The sequence below is a fragment of the Canis lupus genome, chromosome 30 (assembly GCF_011100685.1).
Source record: "Canis lupus familiaris isolate Mischka breed German Shepherd chromosome 30, alternate assembly UU_Cfam_GSD_1.0, whole genome shotgun sequence".
Taxonomy (NCBI): domain Eukaryota; kingdom Metazoa; phylum Chordata; class Mammalia; order Carnivora; family Canidae; genus Canis; species Canis lupus.
In genome coordinates, this window is record NC_049251.1 from 10,035,827 (window position 1) to 10,057,597 (window position 21,771).

Here is a 21,771-nt window from a genome sequence, read left to right on the forward strand (position 1 = left end):
GGTGTTTAACTTTGATGAATTTTTACTATCTTACTTTTGTACCATGTAACTACATTACCTCTTCAAAAATTATATTTAAAAACATCTTTTCAGAAAAAAAGTAAGAGTGGTAGGAAGCCTGGGTGGCTCAGCGGTTGAGTGCCTGCCTTCAGTCCAGGGCATGATCCTGGAGTTCCAGGATCAAGTACCACATCAGGCTCCCTGCAAGAAGCCTGCTTCTCCATCTGCCTGTGTCCCTGCTTCTCTCTCTGTGTCTCTCATGAATAAATAAATAAAATCTTTAAAAAAAAAAAAAAAAGTAAAAGTGGTTAACAACTTAAGAGCACAATTTTATTAAAAATAAATACCTAGATATTTAAGTGAAAATGAAAAAGAAAAAAGAAATCAGACCTTGAAAAATTAAGAGGAGTGCCTGGCTGGCTCAGTCAGTTGAGCATCCAACTCTTGATTTCCTCTTGATTTTGGCTCAGGGTCATGAGATTGAGCCCCTAGGTTGCTCCATGCTCAACAAGAGTCTGCACTCTCTCTCTCTTTCTGCCCCTCCCATTCATGCTTGTGCTGTCTCTAGCTCTCTCTCTCTCAAATAAACAAATCTTTAAAAATTGAAAGAATTAGGGGCACCTGGGTGGCTCAGTGGTTGAACATCTGCCTTTGGCTCAAGTCATGATTCCGGGGTCCTGGGATCGAGTCCTGCATCAGGCTCCCTACAGGGAGCCTGCTTTTCTCTCTGCCTATGTCTCTGGCTCTCATGAATAAATAAATAAAATTTTTAAAAGAAAAAATTGGAAGAATTACAACAGGAAGAAGGAAAAGCATTTTAAGTAAAAAGAACACTGTGTACAATGCACAGGAGGGAAGTACTATGTGTGTTAGAGAAAGTGTTTGATATGGCTGGAGCAAATGGTGAGAGAAAATAATGGAAAAGTAGGTTGGAATCAGGTTAAGTAAGGATGGTCTTGAATGTCACATTAAGGTGTTTGGTTTATAACATGCAGGGAAATGGAATTTATCAAAAATGTTTAAGAAAGTGACGTGATTCAGAAAGTGCTTGGGATGCTTACTCTTCTGGACATAAAAAGAAGAGACAGGAAGGGGGATGTAAGAAAACCAAAGAGAAAACTCTTTTAATAATCCAAACAAGAAGACACAAGATTACTACAAATACACAGCAGTGTGAATGTGAAGGAGGGGATGAATGTCAAAAACAAAATGAAAAAACAAAACAAAACAAAAACACAAAATGAGCTCCCAGGAGAATAAATCTAGCAGTAGAAAGGAACGACACTAAATATAAGCCCAGCCCTACTGCTAACCAAAGGGAGGGGATTCAGAAAGGGGCAGAAAGCATGACAAACTATGTAATACAGCCCCCAATGGAAATAAGAAAATAGCTGAAATTGTGGAATGGTAACAGAGAAAAAGACTTTTATAAGTTTTGTTAAGTAGGTCACTACAGCCCTAGGCACTGGAAGTTTCAGCTGACCGGTAGAAGAAAAAGCAGGAGAAAACATGGCATGCAAGAGCTGAAACACATAGGGCCAATGTAGATGCCAGCTGAAAGAATAAGGAAACTAGGGCATGCTGTAAACCAGGAGGAAAAAATAATGAACATGAAGATTCAAATCATTAAGTAAACAGAAGTTCAACTCTGAAACCATATGGAACAGAATACTGTAAATATATATAGCTCAAGACTCCTCTGTACCTCACATCCCTATTTATTGTAACTAATACATCTTAAAGGTAAATAGTAAAGGCTCTTAAACCACATAAACAACTCATTAGTAGTGTAACAGAGACTATCCATCATTCCCTTTGTAATGCATTGACTGACTGTGCTATACTAAAGACACTAAGTTTGGTAAGTAAACTTTATGTTTTAAAGGAGCCTCTTTGTGGTGATGGAATACTTTTGTATCCTGATTGTGGTGTTGGGTATGTGAACCTATACATATGACAAAGTTTCATATACTCTCTTCCCTCAAGAAAAAAGTAGGTGTAAAAATATAGTGAAAGCTGACTCAGGTCTGCATTGGAGTTAGTAATAGTACAGCAATATCTATTTCCTAGTTTTGACAATGTACTATGGTAATGTATGATATTATCTAACTGGGGAAGGCTAGATGAAAGCTGCATGATAACTGTACTATTTTACAGTAGCTCCCCAAATCTGTTCCATACTCCAAAACAATGTCAGGTCTACAGAAGACAGAAGACAAACTGATTAATGCAAAATTCAGAATGGAGGTTATGTCTAGAGCTGCAATGGCCAATATAATAGCAACCTAAAACTAAATGAAATTTAAAATTCAGTCCCTAATTTGCTCTAGCCACACTTCAATTGCTCAATATCCCATGTAGCTAGTGGTTACCATATTAGTAGGATACAGAACATTTCCAAACTCACAGTAACTTTAGTTAGACAATGCTGCTTAAGAAAAGGGGATGAGATGCACGGTGGTAATGAGCTAGTTCTTAACCTAGATGGAGGCCACAGATGGTCTAATATTCTTCCTTTAAAATTTTATGTGTTTTTTTACACTCTTCTGGAATATACAATAAAGCAAGACAAAATAAAAATACTGATTTTTGCAAATACATAATGGCATACCTAGACAAGTGATTCAATTCAAGTTTCTTAAAGGGAATAAATAAAATTGTACAATATGAAACAAATCTACAAAGTCAACTTTTGGTTTTATATTAGAGTAACAATATGAGAAACTATTTCAATCATAATTATGATCCAAAAGGTATGAAATTAATTTTATTTGTGATTTTAGAGGTTTATTGAAAACTATGAAAATCCTACTGAAATCCTAAAAGGAACTAACTAGTGATATATAAAAAGAGGGAAAGTTCATTCTTTACACAGACTGAACTATGTTTAACCACAGTAACATTCTCACAAATTTCTTCTCTCACTCTTCCATAGTGCTAACCTGATCCTTACCCAGGTTAAACCCAACTCTTAGACTAAACTTTACCTCTAAACAAGCATTTAAAGGTGTCTAAAGAAAAACATACAACTGTAATGACAATCTCACCCTAAATTATCATAATACTCAAATGAGCTTTCAGCAGAGGCCAGCAATCTATTTTGCTGAAGCTAGCTCACCTCTCCCTCTTCATGGTAGCTTTCATTTGTCCTCTTCTGTCTTCAACCTCCAGCACCATTCTGCACTAAGAAAGGGCACCTGGGTGGCTCATTCGATTAAAGAGCCTGCCTTTGGCTCAAGTTGTGTTCCCAGAATTCTGGGAGCAAGACCCACATCAGGCTCCCTGCTCCCCAAGGAGCCCTGCTTCTCCCTGTCTCCTTCCTTCTATCTCTCATGAATAAATCTTCAAAAAATTTAATAAAAATAAAAAAATAAGAATAAACTAAGGAATGAAGTATTTTACTTCCCTTTCAACTCCTTCCTGTTTAACCAATCTTCTTTCAAATAAAACAGCTCTGGGTGAACTGTCCAACTCTTGACTTCAGCTCAGGTCATGATCTCAAGGTCATGGGATGAGGAGCTCTGTGCTCAGCAAGGAGTGGGCTTATCCCTCTTCCCTCTGCTCCTCACTCTCTCCAAAATAAATAAATAAAAAAGCTCTCCACTCTCTCTAAAATAAATAAATAAAAATTTAATAAAATAAAACAGCTCTTCCATAAGCAGCCTAAGATGATCTCTGAAAATGGTTCGCTATTTACTTGACCCAGAAAACCCTACATAATCATGCAAATTAAGAGGTTCAAATCTTCCTGTTCACTTTAGGAACACACATGAAACTGAGCAGGCCATCAAGGGTATGCACACATGAAATGCCACCAAATATCTGAAAGATGTCACACTGCAGAAGCAATGTGTACCATGCTGTTGCTACACTGGTAGGTATGTCCAGGACAAACAGTGGGGCTGGATACCGGGTCAGTGGCCCAAAAAGAATGGGGAACTTTTACTGCACGTGCTTAAAAATGCAGAGCAATGCTGAACTTAAGGATTTAGATGTGGATTCTCTGGTCATTGAGCACATCCAGGTGAACAAACACCCCCAACATGCAGAGTAAAATTTACAGAGCTCACGGTCAGATTAACCCATAAATGAGCTCTTTCTGCCATACTGAGATGATTCTTACTGAAAAAGAGCAGACTGTTCCTAAACCAGAAGAGGAAGCTGCACAGATGAAAAAGACATCCCAAGAAAAACTGAAGAAACAAAAACTTATGCCCGGGAGTAAGTTCTGCATAAAATAAACACAAATAAAAGTAAAAACAGAAAAAAATAATAATAAATGAAATGAAAACTAAAACTCAAAAAAAAAAAAAAAGAAAAGAAAACTAAAACTCTTCAAGAGAGTTGTCTGTACTTCCTTTCTCTATTTCTTCCCATCTCTCTCTATAACCCACTCCAATTAGGTTTTCATTGCTCTACAAAACCATTCTTAAGAAAAATCACTAATAAAAAAAAAAAAAGAAAGAAAATCACTAATAGCTTCCATCTTTGCCAAACCCAGAAAGCCAGTTCTCAGTTCCCACCTTATCTGACCTATCATCTCTAACACCCAGGATAGGATAGTATCACATGGGTGATAACTACCCACATACTTGAAGCAGTTTCTTCACTTAGCTCCCAAGATACCACAGTTTGATTTTCCTCCTACCTCACTGGCTGATTCTCCTGCCCACTCTTCTGAGCTAGCTCAGAGTTCTCTTCTAACCATCATCCAGTTGTTAAAGTAACCAAATGAATCACTTTTCTTATCTAGCTATACATTCTCCCTAGCTGATCTAATCTAGTTCCATTTTTTAAAATTATCATTTATTTTTAATTATTGGGAGCAAATGATTTTTTTTTTTTTTTTTTTTTTTTAGTCCACTGTCTTTCAGGTGGTGGCCTCATTGAAATACATTCCTTTCTTGTTTCACCACTACTCATCTCTCTTCCTTTGGATTTTCTCAGTGGCACATAGCCAAACCTCATCTGTTTGGGACCCCCAATGCCAGGTACTCTTGCACCCACGTGCCTTGGCTATACCTTCACTCGCAATCAAATGATTCTTAAATTTATACTATTTCCAGTCCTGATCTCTCTTTTGAGCTACATATTACTATATTACTATGTCAGATCACCCTCTTGTTATTTCTATCTGGAATTTGAGAAGTATCTCAAAATTAATTTCTAGGAAATAGAACTTTTTTCCCTTATCAAATCCCACTTTTCATCATTCTTCCCCACCAAGGTTAATGGCATGACCATTCATTCAATCAGGACAAAAATTTAGGAGTCACTCTTGACTCTTCTTTTTCCTTGACATCTCAATATTAACAAATCCAAAAGAAACTGTTGTTAAATCTTTAAATATATTCTAAATATAACCATTTCTCACCACCTTCATTGGAGTACCCTAATGTCCTAAGTTCCACTGGCCCCATGGCATTAGCCTTCTAACTTGTAACTTCCTGATTCCACTCTTGTTCTCTCCTCCACAGCCAGAGTGACTTTAAAAACAAAACAAAAAGCAAAACATGTTCTAAAAAATGAAAAACTGAGATCCCTGGGTGGCGCAGCGGTTTGGCGCCTGCCCTTGGCCCAGGGCGCGATCCTAGAGACCTGGGATCGAATCCCACATCGGGCTCCCGGTGCATGGAGCCTGTTTCTCCCTCTGCCTATGTCTCTGCCTCTCTCTCTCTCTGTGACTATCATAAATAAATAAAAAAATAAAAAAAAGAAAGAAAGAAAGAAAGAAAGAAAGAAAGAAAGAAAGAAAGAAAGAAAGAAAGAAAAGCTGTTCTTTAGAATAGAAACGGGATTCCAGAAATATATTCAAATAAACTAAGTATCTAAGTTCCTTTTGCATGGCTACTAATTAACACAAGAATACTGATAAAACTGAAGATAGTCTCCCTACAATTTCTAGGCACTGAAATTCTCCTATGGCTATGTTTTAAATATAATCTACTTCTGTATAGAATTCCATTATGTAATCAGCTTATTGACAGATCACGTAACAGATTATGTAACAACCCTACTCAAAATTTTCCAAAGGCTTCCTACCATATGTAGAATAAATCTCTCTGCAAAATCATACATAATCTAGGGCCAACCAACCTCTGAAACCTCTCTCGCTTCACTTAACTCCTCATCATACTACGTTATGTTGTGCTATAGCCACAGTAGCCTCCCTGCTTTTTCTTGAACACACCAAACTTACTACGCCTCAGGGCCTTTGAACTTGCTGTTCCCTTTGCTTGGAACACTTCCCTTCTAGATATTCATATGGCTTGTTCTCAAACTTCATTTAACTCTCAACTCAGTGAAGTCTTTTTTAACTAATACTTCTAAAATAGTCTGTGTGGGGGAGGGGGTACTAAAATATCTCCCATCCTCACTGCCTATCACTTTCTATGTCAATACATTGCTTTGTGTTTATTCATAGCATATACCACTATGTAAATTATGTATTTGGTTTTTATCTGTCTTCTCCAAGATAACAGAACTTCTATAAAAGCCTCATTTTGGTCTGCTTGTTCACCACTATACTCCCAGCACCTAGATCTATGCTTCACCCATATTATGCACTCATTAAATATCAGTTATGTGTGTGAATACACAATAACCTGGTAATAATCTAAAAACTTAAGAAAAAAAGATATCTGGAAAAGAAATGGGATTCCAGAAACATTCAAATCTAGCAAGCTACACAGAACCTAAATTCTTTACCTGCTTTGGTATCTGTTAATCAAGACTTTCACTAGAATCAAAAAGATTCTCTCACAATTTTTAGGCACCTAAATTCTCATGTGCCAATATTTTAAATATAATTTACATTTATGTATACAACTCTATTATTATATAATTATCTCACTCAAAATCAGTATTTCAAAGTCTGTGCAACTGATTTGTGAGAAAACGAAAATCACTGTCAGTACCAATTTAAAACAAAATTAAAGGTAAAAAGGAAGCATTAGAAGAACTGAACTGTAGTATGAGTAGAGAGGGTGCAACCAAGGACATAGGACTCGCTCATTCCCCAGTTCCCAGCAGGAGGGTTTTCTTCCCATAGAAGCAGGACTTCAGCATTTCTGAGGTTCTTCCAGCTATCTGCTGCTGAGGACACTAAGTCATGGGTTACAAGTTCCTTTCTTGCACCCAGCCTCCACTCATGGAATGGAGGCCCTACCTTGGGTATGTGCTGATAATACTGGGGCCCCAAAAGTCCTTCCCCAGCTCAAGAGGCAATGCTTCCATGCCAGAAGAGATAAATTAAGAGATCTCCACCTACTGCCCCCATCTCAGTTCCTAAAAAATGAGGATGTCATTCCAAAGCTTACCATAGTCTTCATCCCAACTTTAGAGCCTTGGCTCAGAGATTTTGCCTTGGAGCAGGAGAAAGGCCATTAAAAAGATACTACCTAATCTCTTCCCAAAGGAATTTATCTCGTTTGCAACAGTAAAGTTTAAACTCAAAGCACTTTTTTTGTTGGCAAATTGAATTTAAATATTTTTAAAAATAATGAATTTAAAGTATTTTTCAAAACTAGGATTGTGGTATAGGGAAATGGAAGGAGATTCATGGATCTAATGAAAGTAAAACCAAGACTATAAGCTGGCCAGGTAAGAGAGAACCAGGGTAATAAGCCATCTGGGAAGAGGCCTCCTGAGGTCAGACAAATATAAACTCCAACCTCAGAAACTGGATTAGATTAGTTTGTCAAGGAATTTATGCCCCAGAGCACTATTGTAAACAACAGAGCAACAGCAGCAATTACTGGAGCTTAAAAACTAGGCACGGTCAGGGAAAGTGTAGAAGAGAGCCCCACCATTACAACTGTCATTCCAGGGTGACTGAAGGCAGACTGCCCCAGGAGCAACAACAGAGACTTAATACTATGTGCTGGGGAAGGGAAGGTGAGGGTGGCAGGGGGAACAGCCTTCACTAAAACAAATCCAGTTCAGTCATTAAACAAATAAACGAGTAAATAATGATCATAAGCCCTGGAAAGGAGGACCGGTGTCTACAACTGCTATGTCATCTAAAATGTCTGGTCTTCCACAAAAGAATTATAAAGACTCCAAGAGGGATCCCTGGGTGGCGCAGAGGTTTGGCGCCTGCCCTTTGGCCCAGGGCGCGATCCTGGAGACCCAGGATCGAATCCCATGTCAGGCTCCCGGTGCATGGAGCCTGCTTCTCCCTCTGCCTATGTCTCTCTGCCTCTCTCTCTCTCTCTGTGACTATCATAAAAAAAAAAAAAGACTCCAAGAAACAGGAAAGTATGACCTGTACATGGGGGTGGGAGTCGGAGAGAGGCAACTAAACTGCCTCTGACAGTGACTAGATGTTGATTTAAGAAGAAAAGATTTCAAAGTAGCCATCATAAATATGTTCACAGAACCAAAGGAGAGCTTGATTAAAGACATATGGAAAGGGTGACAATATCATATCAAATAGAGAGTATCAATAAAAAGAAATTTTTTAAAAAACCAAATAGAAATTCTGGATATGAGATATACAACAACTAAAATAGAATTGTAGGCTTATAGAAAGAGCCTCAGACTTCAAAAAAGACCACTGATCCTAAAGGGCCATTGTGTGTTCTTACTACAAATCCACTCTAAATTTGTGTCTAATGTACTTTTTTAAAAGCTACAACTTTCGGGATCCCTGGGTGGCGCAGCGGTTTGGCGCCTGCCTTTGGCCCAGGGCGCAATCCTGGAGACCCGGGATCGAATCCCACGTCGGGCTCCTGGTGCATGGAGCCTGCTTCTCCCTCTGCCTGTGTCTCTGTCTCTCTCTCTCTCTGTGTGACTATCATAAATAAGTTAAAAAAAAATTAAAAAAAATAAATAAAAGCTACAACTTTCAATAATAAAATTAATTCTATCCTATATTTTAATCACAAAATCTCTATGCTACTTCTTGAATGATGACACCCATTCTATACATAATTCATATTTCTTTTTTTAAAAGTGATACTATAAATAATAGGTTATTTCTCAAATATATAATAATAATATGAAAAATCTTACTGGTCTGACGTCACCACAGGAATTGGTAAATTGTCGAGCCAAGCCAAAATCAAGCATGTAACATTTCCTACACGTACTAGGAAAGCGACCCATGGCGAAGTTCGACTAGAAAAGCAAAGAAGGAAAATATACATATTTTTATAATATTTAGTCCTTACATCTATACTTCCTATATTTTAACTTTTCTATTCAAACTCTATATAGTACATATGTCTCAAATAAACTATTCTAATCAGTGATGTTTACTGAGTATTAATACATAATCTCGTTGTGGGTCCTTTTAATGCCTAGGATCAAGTAACTTTGAAGAATGAAGAATTTAAGTGATGCTGTAAAGTTACATACAACAACCCTGACTTAAATGGAACTCCAAGTTCCTTGAAATACTAGTCTAAATCAGTGCTTTGAAGACAGCCCAATTCTTCCTCTTTAAAATGGAACTAGGAGTGAGCAAAATTGAATACATAGCTAGAAATTAAATGAATTTCCTATAAGCATCATAAAGCTGAATTTCACTAAGTACAAAAATTAAAATTCAATTTAAGGAAACATTTAAAAACAAACTTTTGGAAAATACACTTTGCATTCTTCCCTTAAAAAAAGTAAATGTAATGCTAAATGAGCACAGACTTGCAAAGATGTGTGTAAAAAGAGAATCTATAAAGGAAAAAGGAAATTGCTACAGAATTATAGCTTTTATTTTAAAATACTGTTCTACTTAGGGAGCTTTCAGATGAAAATGGAAGTCTTCAGTCACCATGCTTCTCAAGTAGTGACATTTAGTTTGGCACAGAATTAAGAGCAAGAGAAATCTACATTACATTAAGTCTGACTCCACTAATGTTAATTTTAGTTGGCATTTTCATGTAAACTATTTAATTTGAGAAATCATGTAGCAACAGATGGGTGTAATTTTCAACTGCACCAACCAACACATGATATATTTATAGTAAATACAGTATATCAGAAATGGATCATATCCCCCTTGTAAGCAATAAAAAAAAAAATCAAGAAGTAAAAATAAAAACATTTCAGTTATGGAAATGACAATTTCTAAGAAAAAACAGAATAGAAAAAAATACTATATATTGCCACTGTAGCACTCAGAAGAAAACATAAGGTCTTTCACAACTGATGGTTTCTTGCAAGTACAATTTGTCACTTGAGATTGAGGTCAGAAAACACTATGTATACATCTAAAAGCAACATATGTATATATTTTTACCTAGTATCAGGAAAAAGAAATCTAAAGAATACAAATTTAGGTATAAGGCTAAGTAACTAAGAATGTTAACACATATAATAATAATAGTCAAGCATTAATAATTTTTAATTTGGCTGGGAGCAACATTTTCATTGTATGAGAAAAGGTCTTGAATATTAGGTTGTAGTTTGTAATAATTTTTTTCAATAAAGAAGTTACATTTTGCATCTAGTTACAGAAATTAAAATATTACCTCATATTAATAACAGAAAGCAAATATAGAAAGCTACATTTATAACTTATTGTGTCCCATCATCAGATTAAGAGTACAAAGCAAACTCGTTCTGTGCTTGGACTTGAAAAGGCCCCTTACCGGTTTGATGTCTCGATGCAAGAATCCCACAGAATGGATGCTCTCAATAGACTCCAGAATCTGCCTACCCAACCGAAGAGTAGTGCTAATGGTGAATGTGCCCCGGGACTGGCTACGGCGTAGATCTGCCAGATTCCGACCCTGTGGAAACCAAATAAGCACTTTCAAATAAATACTGTGTTATACGAGAAGACTGAGGAGTTACTCACTTACTATTAAAAATGTTTTGACAGGGGCACCTGGGTGGCTCAGTTGGTTGAGCATCCAACTCTTGGTTTCCACTCAGGTTGTGGTCTTGAGGTTGTGGGAACCAGCCAGGCTGGGTCCGCACTTGGCAGGGAGTCTGCTTGGGATTTTCTCTCCCACTGCTCCCCTGCCACCGCTTATGCTCTCTCAAATAAATAAATCTTTGTAAAAAGTATTTTCACAGAAAGAGCAAGGATTTTACCCAAATCGTGATCCTCTCATTCAAGAGAAGAGATTCCATTAATCTAATACATGAATGTTTCAGACAAATATAAGAATAACCACAAGTTTCTGAACATATTATATTTTTGAGTCATTGTGTTTCCCCTTATCTTTCATGTCATAACAAAATATATTCTTGATTATTTAAAAGTTTAGAAAATATGGATGCCTGGGTGGCTCAGCAGTTAAGCGTTTGCCTTCGAATCAGCACATGATCCTGGAGTCTTGGGATCAAGTTCCACATCGGGCTTCCTGCATAGAGCCTGCTTCTCCCTCTATGTCTCTGCCTCTCTCTGTGTGTCTCTCATGAATAAATGAATAAAATCTTTAAAAATAATAATAAAAATAAATAAACAAATAAGAAAATACATGTACCAAGAGCAGTAATTCCTCATAACTGCCTAACATATTCCTATATAATCTACTTAATTTTTCTGTGTCAGAGTTTCCTTATAAAATGAGGCCAATGATACCTACCTCACAATGTTTTGTGAGAATTAAACAAGATCCATGTAAAGTGTTTAACATACTGTCTGGCATACAATAAGTATTCAATAAATGCTAATTATTGTTATTATAAACAAAAATGACATGAAACAAACTCAATTACTTATAGCAATAGGTAAAAGTAATGAAAGCAATAGGTAAAAGTAATGAAACAGAGGTTACATTTATCATTGCATTTAATCTTCACGGCACTCTAAAACAGAAGAGGTTGCAGATGACGAAAGTGAGACTCAGAAAATTGAAGTAATGTTAACCTATTAAGGTAAAGTTGTTTTTCAAATCTAAACCTGTTGAATTCAAAGTTGTTTTTTTCCTTTACAATGCTGCTCCATCCAAAAAGTTCTTTGTTGCCTAGGTAACAAATGAGTAATTTGATGAGAAGAGCAGGGCTACGATGCTGCAGTTCTGCAGCCCAAAGAATAAAAACTGGCTCCTCCGTTACAAGAGAATTTAAATATCCCAATCTCTCTATTCCCAAAATTTTGTAGTGTATGTTTGGGATTAATACCATTTGTACCATCACCTCAACTAAAGACAACTGATTTACTTTTGAAAAACTAATAAATTCTTAAATTTCTTCAGTACCATTTAAAATAAAATACTAAATAGCACTCAAGTAATTGAAGAATTGAAAAATTACAGGAGAATCAGGAATCTTTCATACTTCATATCTTCTTTAAAAATGCAGGTTTCTCACAGCATAAATTGGCAGTTAACTTTATGATTATTTTTGAATGTTAGGACAATTCTACATCTCAGCAAATGTAAAGTGATAATCTAGAATAACAAGTTTTACAATCCCATGACAGTACCTAATAACTTTTATTAGCATTCCAATAATTTTTTTTCTCAGAAATCAATATTTTGATTTCAAAACATACATCTAGGAAACACTACAACTTTATTTGTAAACTACTTCTCTCATTATAAAGGCTTTTGAAAAAAAAAATCAATTAATCCGATTTCTTTTTTTTTTTTTTTAATTTTTTTTTTTCATTTATTTATGATAGTCACAGAGAGAGAGAGAGAGAGAGAGAGGCAGAGACACAGGCAGAGGGAGAAGCAGGCTCCATGCACCGGGAGCCTGACGTGGGATTCGATCCCGGGTCTCCAGGATCGCGCCCTGGGCCAAAGGCAGGCGCTAAACCGCTGCGCCACCCAGGGATCCCCCAATTAATCCGATTTCTATTAATAATGATTCTAAAATTTCAAATCATTTAAAATGTGAATCTAAGGTATCAATTAACAAAACCCAAAAAGATAAAACATAAGGCTATCAAGAATATGGGGAAAAGTTATTAACATGGTAAATACATGTACATTTTAGCCACCAAATTATACTTCAGAGTATAAACTAAAAGTAGTTATTATCTGTTACAAAGAAAAATTGCAAAAAATCTATATAACAATAAATAAATCATGGTATACTCATCTGACTGGTATGCAACCACATACAAAAAAATCTTTATTCATAATAACACAGAACGAATATTGTTGAATGGAAAAAGCAAATGCATTTTTCCCTAATTCTATAAATTTAATATGATCCCAATAAAAATGCAAGTGGATTTTACTATTAAAAAATGAAATACATTTAAAATAATAGGGGACCCCTGGATGGCTCAGTGATTTAGCGCCTGCCTTCAGCCCAGGGTGTGATCCTGGAGTTCTGGGTTCAAGTTCCGCATCAGGTTCCCTGCATGGAGCTTGCTTCTCCCTCTGCCTGTGTCTCTGCCTCTCTCTTTCTGTGTCTCTCATGAATAAATAAATAAAATCTTAAAAAAAAATAATATAATGAACCCTCATATACCCACTCATTACCAAGAATTAACAATCATCAATTCACAGCCAATCTTATTTCACCTGTTATTCATCCCTCCCACTCCCCTGCAACACTCACCCTTTTCCCTCCATATATATATCATGATATATATATATATATATATATATATATATATGTATATATATATATATATATACTGGATTATTTTCATGTAATCCCAGTATCATCTTATGTATGTGTATCAAAAAGCACATAAGAGCAAAGAGATAAAAATGTAAAATAAAAGAAGTTGTTAGCAATCCTATTATCACAAATTTGAATTGGAAATGTCAACATGAACCATGATCTATTTTCTCTTTTAAAAAATGTATATCTGGAACCCATCCACTAGAAATTAATTTAAACCAATGATCAACCTAGTTGCAAGAGATACCCATAGCCTCTAGAGATTATAGTCTCTAAATACCATTTACCATGAAGAGGAATCAGGGCTTAATGGACAAATGGCTGATTCCAGCTCTGAAGCATGAAACAGACAGAATGAGCTTGGTACATGGTATTGGACCAGAAAGTAAGGATGTCATCAAAGACTGCTGCAGTCTAGTCTTATCACCAAACCTGAGAGAGATTTTGTTGGCCAAAGATGGACAATTAAAAAGAAAAACAACTGTAATAATTGAGAGATATAAAATATGTTAAATCCATTAACTTATTTATTTATTTACTTAAGATTTTATGTATATATTCATGACAGAGAGAGAGGTAGAGACACAGGCAGAGGGAGAAGCAGGCTCCACACAAGGATCCTGATGTGGCACTCGATCCCAGGAGTCCAGAATCACACCCTGAGCCGAAGGCAGATGCTCAACCGCTGAGCCACCCAGGCATCCCATATTTATATTTTTTTAAAGAGAAAGTTTATTAGGTCCTCTTTGGAATATATTAGGGAACCAACTCATTATTCTGAAAATTAGTAAATAGAAGAAAAGAATCAAGTATTATTCCTACTCTTCCTCTATAAAATATATCTCAAGTAACCTAATAGTTGGTGGGGTGCTTCTTTGGAGAATTATTCCAGCTAATAAATTAAGAAAAACTGATAGAATTAGAATAGTACACTTGCAACCCCAATGAAGTTTATACATCCTCCCCAATGAAGGATCTAGGCAATGGTTACTAATGAGTTGATAAAATCTAGGAGAAAAACCACTGGGAACTCTATAAAGGATGCATCAGGATGACCATCCCTGAATCTCACTGATCAATCCTAACAATACTAATAAGATAAAACCCAGATATTGCCTACCTATGTGATGCAACAGGAAACCTACTATTCACGTCTGAATCACTCTGGCTAATTAAAACACAAGACCTAATGACCAATTTACAGAAAATTCAGGGGATAGAAGAATATGTTAAAAGGAGGGAGACAAACAGCTAACTCCAGAATAGGAACTTCATGACAAATGATTCCATTTTTATCGATGACAATATGAACAAAAAAAAAAAAAAAAAAAAAAAAACTGTAAGAAAAAAATAAAGAGGAAACCTACAGAGTAAAAAGAGGTTTAAGAATTATATCCACCAAACGCAATGTGTGGAACCCTGTTTGGAACCAGATTCAAGTAACCCAAATATAAAAAATAAAATAGGAGAGGAGGGGCAAGATAGCAGAAGAGTAGGGTCCCCAAGTCACCTGTCCCCACCAAATTACCTAGATAACCTTCAAATCATCCTGAAAATCTACAAATTCGGTCTGAGATTTAAAGAGAGAACAGCTGGAACGCTACAGTGAGAAGAATTGGCGCTTCTATCAAGGTAGGAAGATGGGGAAAAAAAATAAGGACACAAAAGGCCTCCAAGGGGGAGGGGCCCCGCGAGGAGCCGGGCTGAGGCCGGGGCGAGTGTCCCCAGGACAGGAGAGCCCCGTCCCGGAGGAGCAGGAGCTGCACCAACCTTCCCGGGTGGAAAGGGGCTCGCAGGGAGGTGGAGCAGGACCCAGGAGGGCGGGGATGCCCTCGGGCTCCCGGGGACACTAACAGACACCTGCGCCCCGGGAGAGTGCGCCGAGCTCCCTAAGGGCTGCAGCGCGCACGGGGGACCCGGAGCAGCTCGGAGGGGCTCGGGGGCGGCTCCGCGGAGGGGGCTGCGGGGCGGGAGCAGCTCGGGGGGCTCGGGGGCGGCTCCGAGGAGGGGGGGGCGGGGCGGGAGCGGCTTGGGGGGCTCGGGGGCGGCTCCGCGGAGGGGGCTGCGGGGCGGGAGCGGCTCGGGGGGGCTCGGGGGCGGCTCCGCGGAGGGGGCTGCGGGGCGGGAGCGGCTCGGGGGGCTCGGGGGCGGCTCCGCGGCGGGGGCTGCGGGGCGGGAGCGGCTCGGAGGGGCTCGGGGGTGGCTCCACCGAGGGGGCTGCCGAGCGGGAGCGCGAATCCAACAGCGCAGGCCCCGGAGCACAGGGCGCTGGGACACACCCAGGATCCGGCCTCCCCCGGGACAGGCAGAGGCCGGGAGGGCCCAGGACAGCAAGGACGCTCCTGCCCCGAGCTGAGCAGATCGGCGGCCCCGCCCCGGAGCCTCCAGGCCCTGCAGACCGAGAGCTCCTAGTTACTGCGGGAGCTGACTCCAGGGCTCCAGAGCTGGCCCCGCCACTGCGGTTGTTCCTCCAGGGGCCTCACGGGGTAAACAACCCCCACTGAGCCCTGCACCAGGCAGGGGCACAGCAGCTCCCCCAAGTGCTAACACCTGAAAATCAGCACAACAGGCCCCTCCCCCAGAAGACCAGCTAGACGGACAAGGTCCAGGGGAAGTCAAGGGACTTAAAGTATACAAAATCAGAAGATACTCCCCCGTGTTTTTCTTTTTCTTTTTTTTTTCTTTTTGATTTCTGTTTGCTTCCCCACTTTTTTCCCATTCTTTCGTTTTCTTTTTCTTCTCTTTCTTTTGTCCTTTTTTCTTTTTTTCTTTTTCTCTTTTCTTTCCTTCTTTCTCTCCTCTCTTTTTCTCCTTTTCCCAATACAACTTGTTTTTGACCACTCTGCACTGAGCAAAATGACTAGAAGGAAAACCTCACCTCAAAAGAAAGAATCAGAAACAGTCCTCTCTCCCACAGAGTTATAAAATCTGGATTACAATTCAATGTCAGAAAGCCAATTCAGAAGCACTATTATACAGCTACTGGTGGCTCTAGAAAAAAGCATAAAGGACTCAAGAGACTTCATGACTGCAGAATTTAGAGCTAATTAGGCAGAAATTAAAAATCAATTGAATGAGATGCAATCCAAACTAGAAGTCCTAATGACGAGGGTTAACGAGGTGGAAGAACGAGTGAGTGACATAGAAGACAAGTTGATGGCAAAGAGGGAAACTGTGGAAAAAAGAGACAAACAATTAAAAGACCATGAGGATAGATTAAGGGAAATAAACGACAGCCTGAGGAAGAAAAACCTACGTTTCATTGGGGTTCCCGAGGGTGCCGAAAGGGCCAGAGGGCCAGAATATGTATTTGAACAAATCATAGCTGAAAACTTTCCTAATCTGGGAAGGGAAACAGGCATTCAGATGCAGGAGATAGAGAGACACCCCCCCCCCCCAAATCAATAAAAACCGTTCAACACCTTGACATTTAATAGTTAAGCTTGCAAATTCCAAAGATAAAGAGAAGATCCTTAAAGCAGCAAGAGACAAGAAATCCCTGACCTTTATGGGGAGGAGTATTAGGGTAACAGCAGACCTCTACACAGAGACCTGGCAGGCCAGAAAGGGCTGGCAGGATATATTCAGGGTCGTAAATAAGAAGAACATGCAATCAAGAATATTTTATCCAGCAAGGCTCTCATTCAAAATGGAAGGAGAGATAAAGAGCTTCCAAGACAGGCAGGAACTGAAAGAATATGTGACCTCCAAACAAGCTCTGCAAGAAATTTTAAGGGGGACTCTTAAAATTCCCCTTTAAGAAGAAGTTCAGTGGAACAATCCACAAAAACAAGGACTGAATAGATACCATGATGACACTAAACTCATATCTTTCAATAGTAACTCTGAATGTGAACGGGCTTAATGACCCCATCAAAAGGCGCAGGGCTTCAGACTGGATAAAAAAGCAGGACCCATCTATTTGCTGTCTACAAGAGACTCATTTTAGACAGAAGGACACCTACAGCCTGAAAATAAAAGGTTGGAGAACCATTTACCATTCAAATGGTCCTCAAAAGAAAGCAGGGGTAGCCATCCTTATATCAGATAAACTAAAATTTACCCCGAAGACTATAGTGAGAGATGAAAAGGGACACTATCTCATACTTAAAGGATCTATCCAACAAGAAGACTTAACAATCCTCAATATATATGCCCCGAATGTGGGAGCTCCCAAATATATAAATCAATTAATAACCAAAGTGAAGAAGTACTTAGATAATAATACACTTATACTTGGTGACTTCAATCTAGCTCTTTCTATACTAGATAGGTCTTCTAAGCACAACATATCCAAAGAAACGAGAGCTTTAAATGATACACTGGACCAGATGGTTTTCACAGATATTGACAGAACTTTACATCCAAACGCAACTGAATACACATTCTTCTCAAGTGCACATGGAACTTTCTCCAGAACAGACCACATACTGGGTCACAAATCGGGTCTGAACTGATACCAAAAGACTGGGATCGTCCCCTGCATATTCTCAGACCATAATGCCTTGAAATGAGAACTAAATCACAACAAGAAGTTTGGAAGGACCTCAAACACGTGGAGGTTAAGGACCATCCTGTTAAAAGATGAAAGGGTCAACCAGGAAATTAAGGAAGAATTAAAAAGATTCATGGAAACTAATGAGAATGAAGATACAACCATTCAAAATCTTGGGGATGCAGCAAAAGCAGTCCTAAGGGGGAAATACATCGCAATACAAGCATCCATTCAAAAACTGGAAAGAACTCAAATACAAAAGCTAACCTTACACATAAAGGAGCTAGAGAAAAAACAGCAAATAGATCCTACACCCAGCAGAAGAAGAGAGTTAATAAAGATTCGAGCAGAACTCAACAAAATCGAGACCAGAAGAACTGTGGAACAGATCAACAGAACCAGAAGTTGGTTCTCTGAAAGAATTAATAAGACAGATAAACCATTAGCCAGCCTTATTAAAAAGAAGAGAGAGAAGACTCAAATTAATAAAATCATGAATGAGAAAGGAGAGATCACTACCAACACCAAGGAAATACAAACGATTTTAAAAACATATTATGAACAGCTATACGCCAATAAATTAGGCAATCTAGAAGAAATGGATGCATTCCTGCAAAGCCACAAACTACCAAAACTGGAACAGGAAGAAAGAGAAAACCTGAAGAGGCCAATAACCAGGGAGGAAATTGAAGCAGTCATCAAAAACCTCCCAAGACACAAAGTCCAGGGCCAGATGGCTTCCCAAGGGAATTCTATCAAATGTTGAAAGAAGAAACCATACCTATTCTACTAAGGCTGTTTGGAACGATAGAAAGAGATGGAGTACTTCCAAACTCGTTCTATGAGGCCAGCATCACCTTAATTCCAAAACCAGACAAAGACCCCACCAAAAAGGAGAATTACAGACCAATATCCCTGATAAACATGGATGCAAAAATTCTCAACAAGATACTAGCAAATAGGATCCAACAGTACATTAAGAAAATTATTCACCATGACCAAGTAGGATTTATCCCTGGGACACAAAGCTGATTCAACACCCGTAAAACAATCAATGTGATTCGTCATATCAGCAAGAGAAAAACCAAGAACCATATGATCCTCTCATTAGATGCAGAGAAAGCATTTGACAAAATACAGCATCCATTCCTGATCAAAACTCTTCAGAGTATAGGGATAGAGGGAACATTCCTCAACATCTTAAAAGCCATCTACAAAAAGCCCACAGCAAATATCATTCTCAATGGGGAAGCACTGGGAGCCTTTCCCCTAAGATCAGGAACAAGACAGGGATGTCCACTCTCACCACTGCTATTAAACACAGTACTGGAAGTCCGAGCCTCAGCAATCAGGGAACAAAAAGAAATCAAAGGCATTCAAATTGGCAAAGAAGAAGTCAAACTCTCCCTCTTCACCGATGACATGATACTCTACATAGAAAACCCAAAAGCCTCCACCCCAAGACTGCTAGAACTCATACAGCAATTTGGTAGCGTGGCAGGATATAAAATCAATACCCAGAAATCAGTGGCATTTCTATACACTAACAATGAGACTGAAGAAAGAGAAATTAAGGAGTCAATCCCATTTACAATTACACCTAAAAGCATAAGATACCTAGGAATAAACCTAACCAAAGAGGTAAAGGATCTATACCCTAAAAACTATAGGACACTTCTGAAAGAAATTGAGGAAGACACAAAGAGACGGAAAAATATTCCATGCTCATGGATTGGCAGAATTAATAGTGTGAAAATGTCAAGGTTACCCAGGGCAATTTACACGTTTAATGCAATCCCTATCAAAATACCATGGACTTTCTTCAGAGAGTTAGAACAAATTATTTTAAGATTTGTGTGGAATCAGAAAAGACCCCGAATAGCCAGGGGAATTTTAAAAAAGAAAACCATATCTGGGGGCATCACAATGCCAGATTTCAGGTTGTACTATAAAGCTGTGGTCATCAAGACAGTGTGGTACTGGCACAAAAACAGACACATAGATCAATGGAACAGAAGAGAGAACCCATAAGTGGACCCTGAACTTTGTGGTCAACTAATATTCGATAAAGGAAGAAAGACTATCCATCGGAAGAAAGACAGTCTCTTCAATAAATGGTGCTGGGAAAATTAGACATCCACATGCAGAACAATGAAACTAGACCACTCTCTTGCACCATACACAAAGATAAACTCAAAATGGATGAAAGATCTAAATGTGAGACAAGATTCCATCAAAATCCTAGAGGAGAAAACAGGCAACACCCTTTTTGAACTCAGCCACGGTAACTTCTTGCAAGATACATCCACGAAGGCAAAAGAAACAAAAGCAAAAATGAACTATTGGGACTTCATCAAGATAAGAAGCTTTTGCACAGCAAAGGATACAGTCAACAAAACTAAAAGACAACCTACAGAATGGGAGAAGATATTTGCAAATGACATATCAGATAAAGGGCTAGTTTCCAAGATCCATAAAGAACTTCTTAAATTCAACACCAAAGAAACAAACAATCCAATCATGAAATGGGCAAAAGACATGAAGAGAAATCTCACAGAGGAAGACATAGACATGGCCAACATGCACATGAGAAAATGCTCTGCTTCACTTGCCATCAGGGAAATACAAATCAAAACCACAATGAGATACCACCTCACACCAGTGAGACTCGGGATAATTAAGAAGGCAGGAAACCACAAATATTGGAGAGGATGCGGAGAAAAGGGAACCCTCTTACACTGTTGGTGGGAATGTGAACTGGTGCAGCCACTCTGGACAACTGTGTGGAGGTTCCTCAAAAAGTTACAAATAGACCTGTCCTACGACCCAGCAATTGCACTGTTGGGGATTTACCCCAAAGATTCAGATGCAATGAAACGCCGGGACACCTGCACCCCGATGTTTATAGCAGCAATGTCCACAATAGCCAAACTGTGGAAGGAGCCTCGGTGTCCATCGAAAGATGAATGGATAAAGAAGATGTGGTTTATGTATACAATGGAATATTACTCAGCCATTAGAAATGACAAATACCCACCATATGCTTCAACGTGGATGGATTTGGAGGGTATTATGCTGAGTGAAGTAAGTCAATCGGAGAAGGACAAACAGTGTATGTTCTCATTCATTTGGGGAATATAAATAATAGTGAAAGGGAATATAAGGGAAGGGAGAAGAAATGTGTGGGAAATATCAGAAAGGGAGACAGAAAATAAAGACTCCTAACTCTGGGAAACGAAGTAGGGGTGGTGGAAGGGGAGGAGGGTGCAGGGTGGGGGTGAATGGGTGATGGGCACTGAGGGGGGCACTTGACGGGATGAGCACTGGGTGTTATTCTGTATGTTGGTAAATTGAACACCAATAAAAAATAAATTTATTAAAAAATAAATAAAAAATAAATTCAAAAATAAAATAAAATAAAAAGATACAATATGGAAATCTGAAGATTATCTTGATATTTGATACTATTATGAAGGAATTACTGTATACTGTGATTAAGAGGAGAAGAAAGGAATCTCTGACACTTAGGAATACTTACTCTTATATTTCCAGTTAAAAGATGCCTTCATATAATCTGGGGAGGAAGAAGAAGGGAAGACAAATACACTGGGAACAAGATTGGCCATAAACTGATAACTATTGAAGCTGAGTGATGAGTACATGGGTATTCATTATACTATTCCATTTTTATTTTTTTAGTTTTTTAAAAAATGAGTATTGCCAAACCAGATGCCACAACC

The 21,771-nt window shown here is 38.6% G+C and overlaps 1 protein-coding gene across 7 annotated transcripts in view; it reads right to left on the bottom strand.

Moving 5' to 3' along the window:
• Positions 1-21,771, bottom strand: part of TTBK2 (tau tubulin kinase 2) — a 174,312-nt gene that overhangs the window by 72,237 nt on the left and 80,304 nt on the right. For 5 of the 7 annotated variants that reach the window (XM_038580193.1, XM_038580194.1, XM_038580195.1 and 2 more), the window contains 2 exons: positions 10,593-10,733; positions 9,016-9,120 (listed from right to left, as the gene is read on the bottom strand). In XM_038580193.1, coding sequence (XP_038436121.1) covers positions 9,016-9,120; positions 10,593-10,733 — 246 coding nt within the window. Of the gene's footprint in view, positions 1-9,015; positions 9,121-10,592; positions 10,734-21,569; positions 21,606-21,771 lie in introns of all 7 variants that reach the window. The other 2 variants (XM_038580198.1, XM_038580199.1) reach the window with 1 other exon arrangement.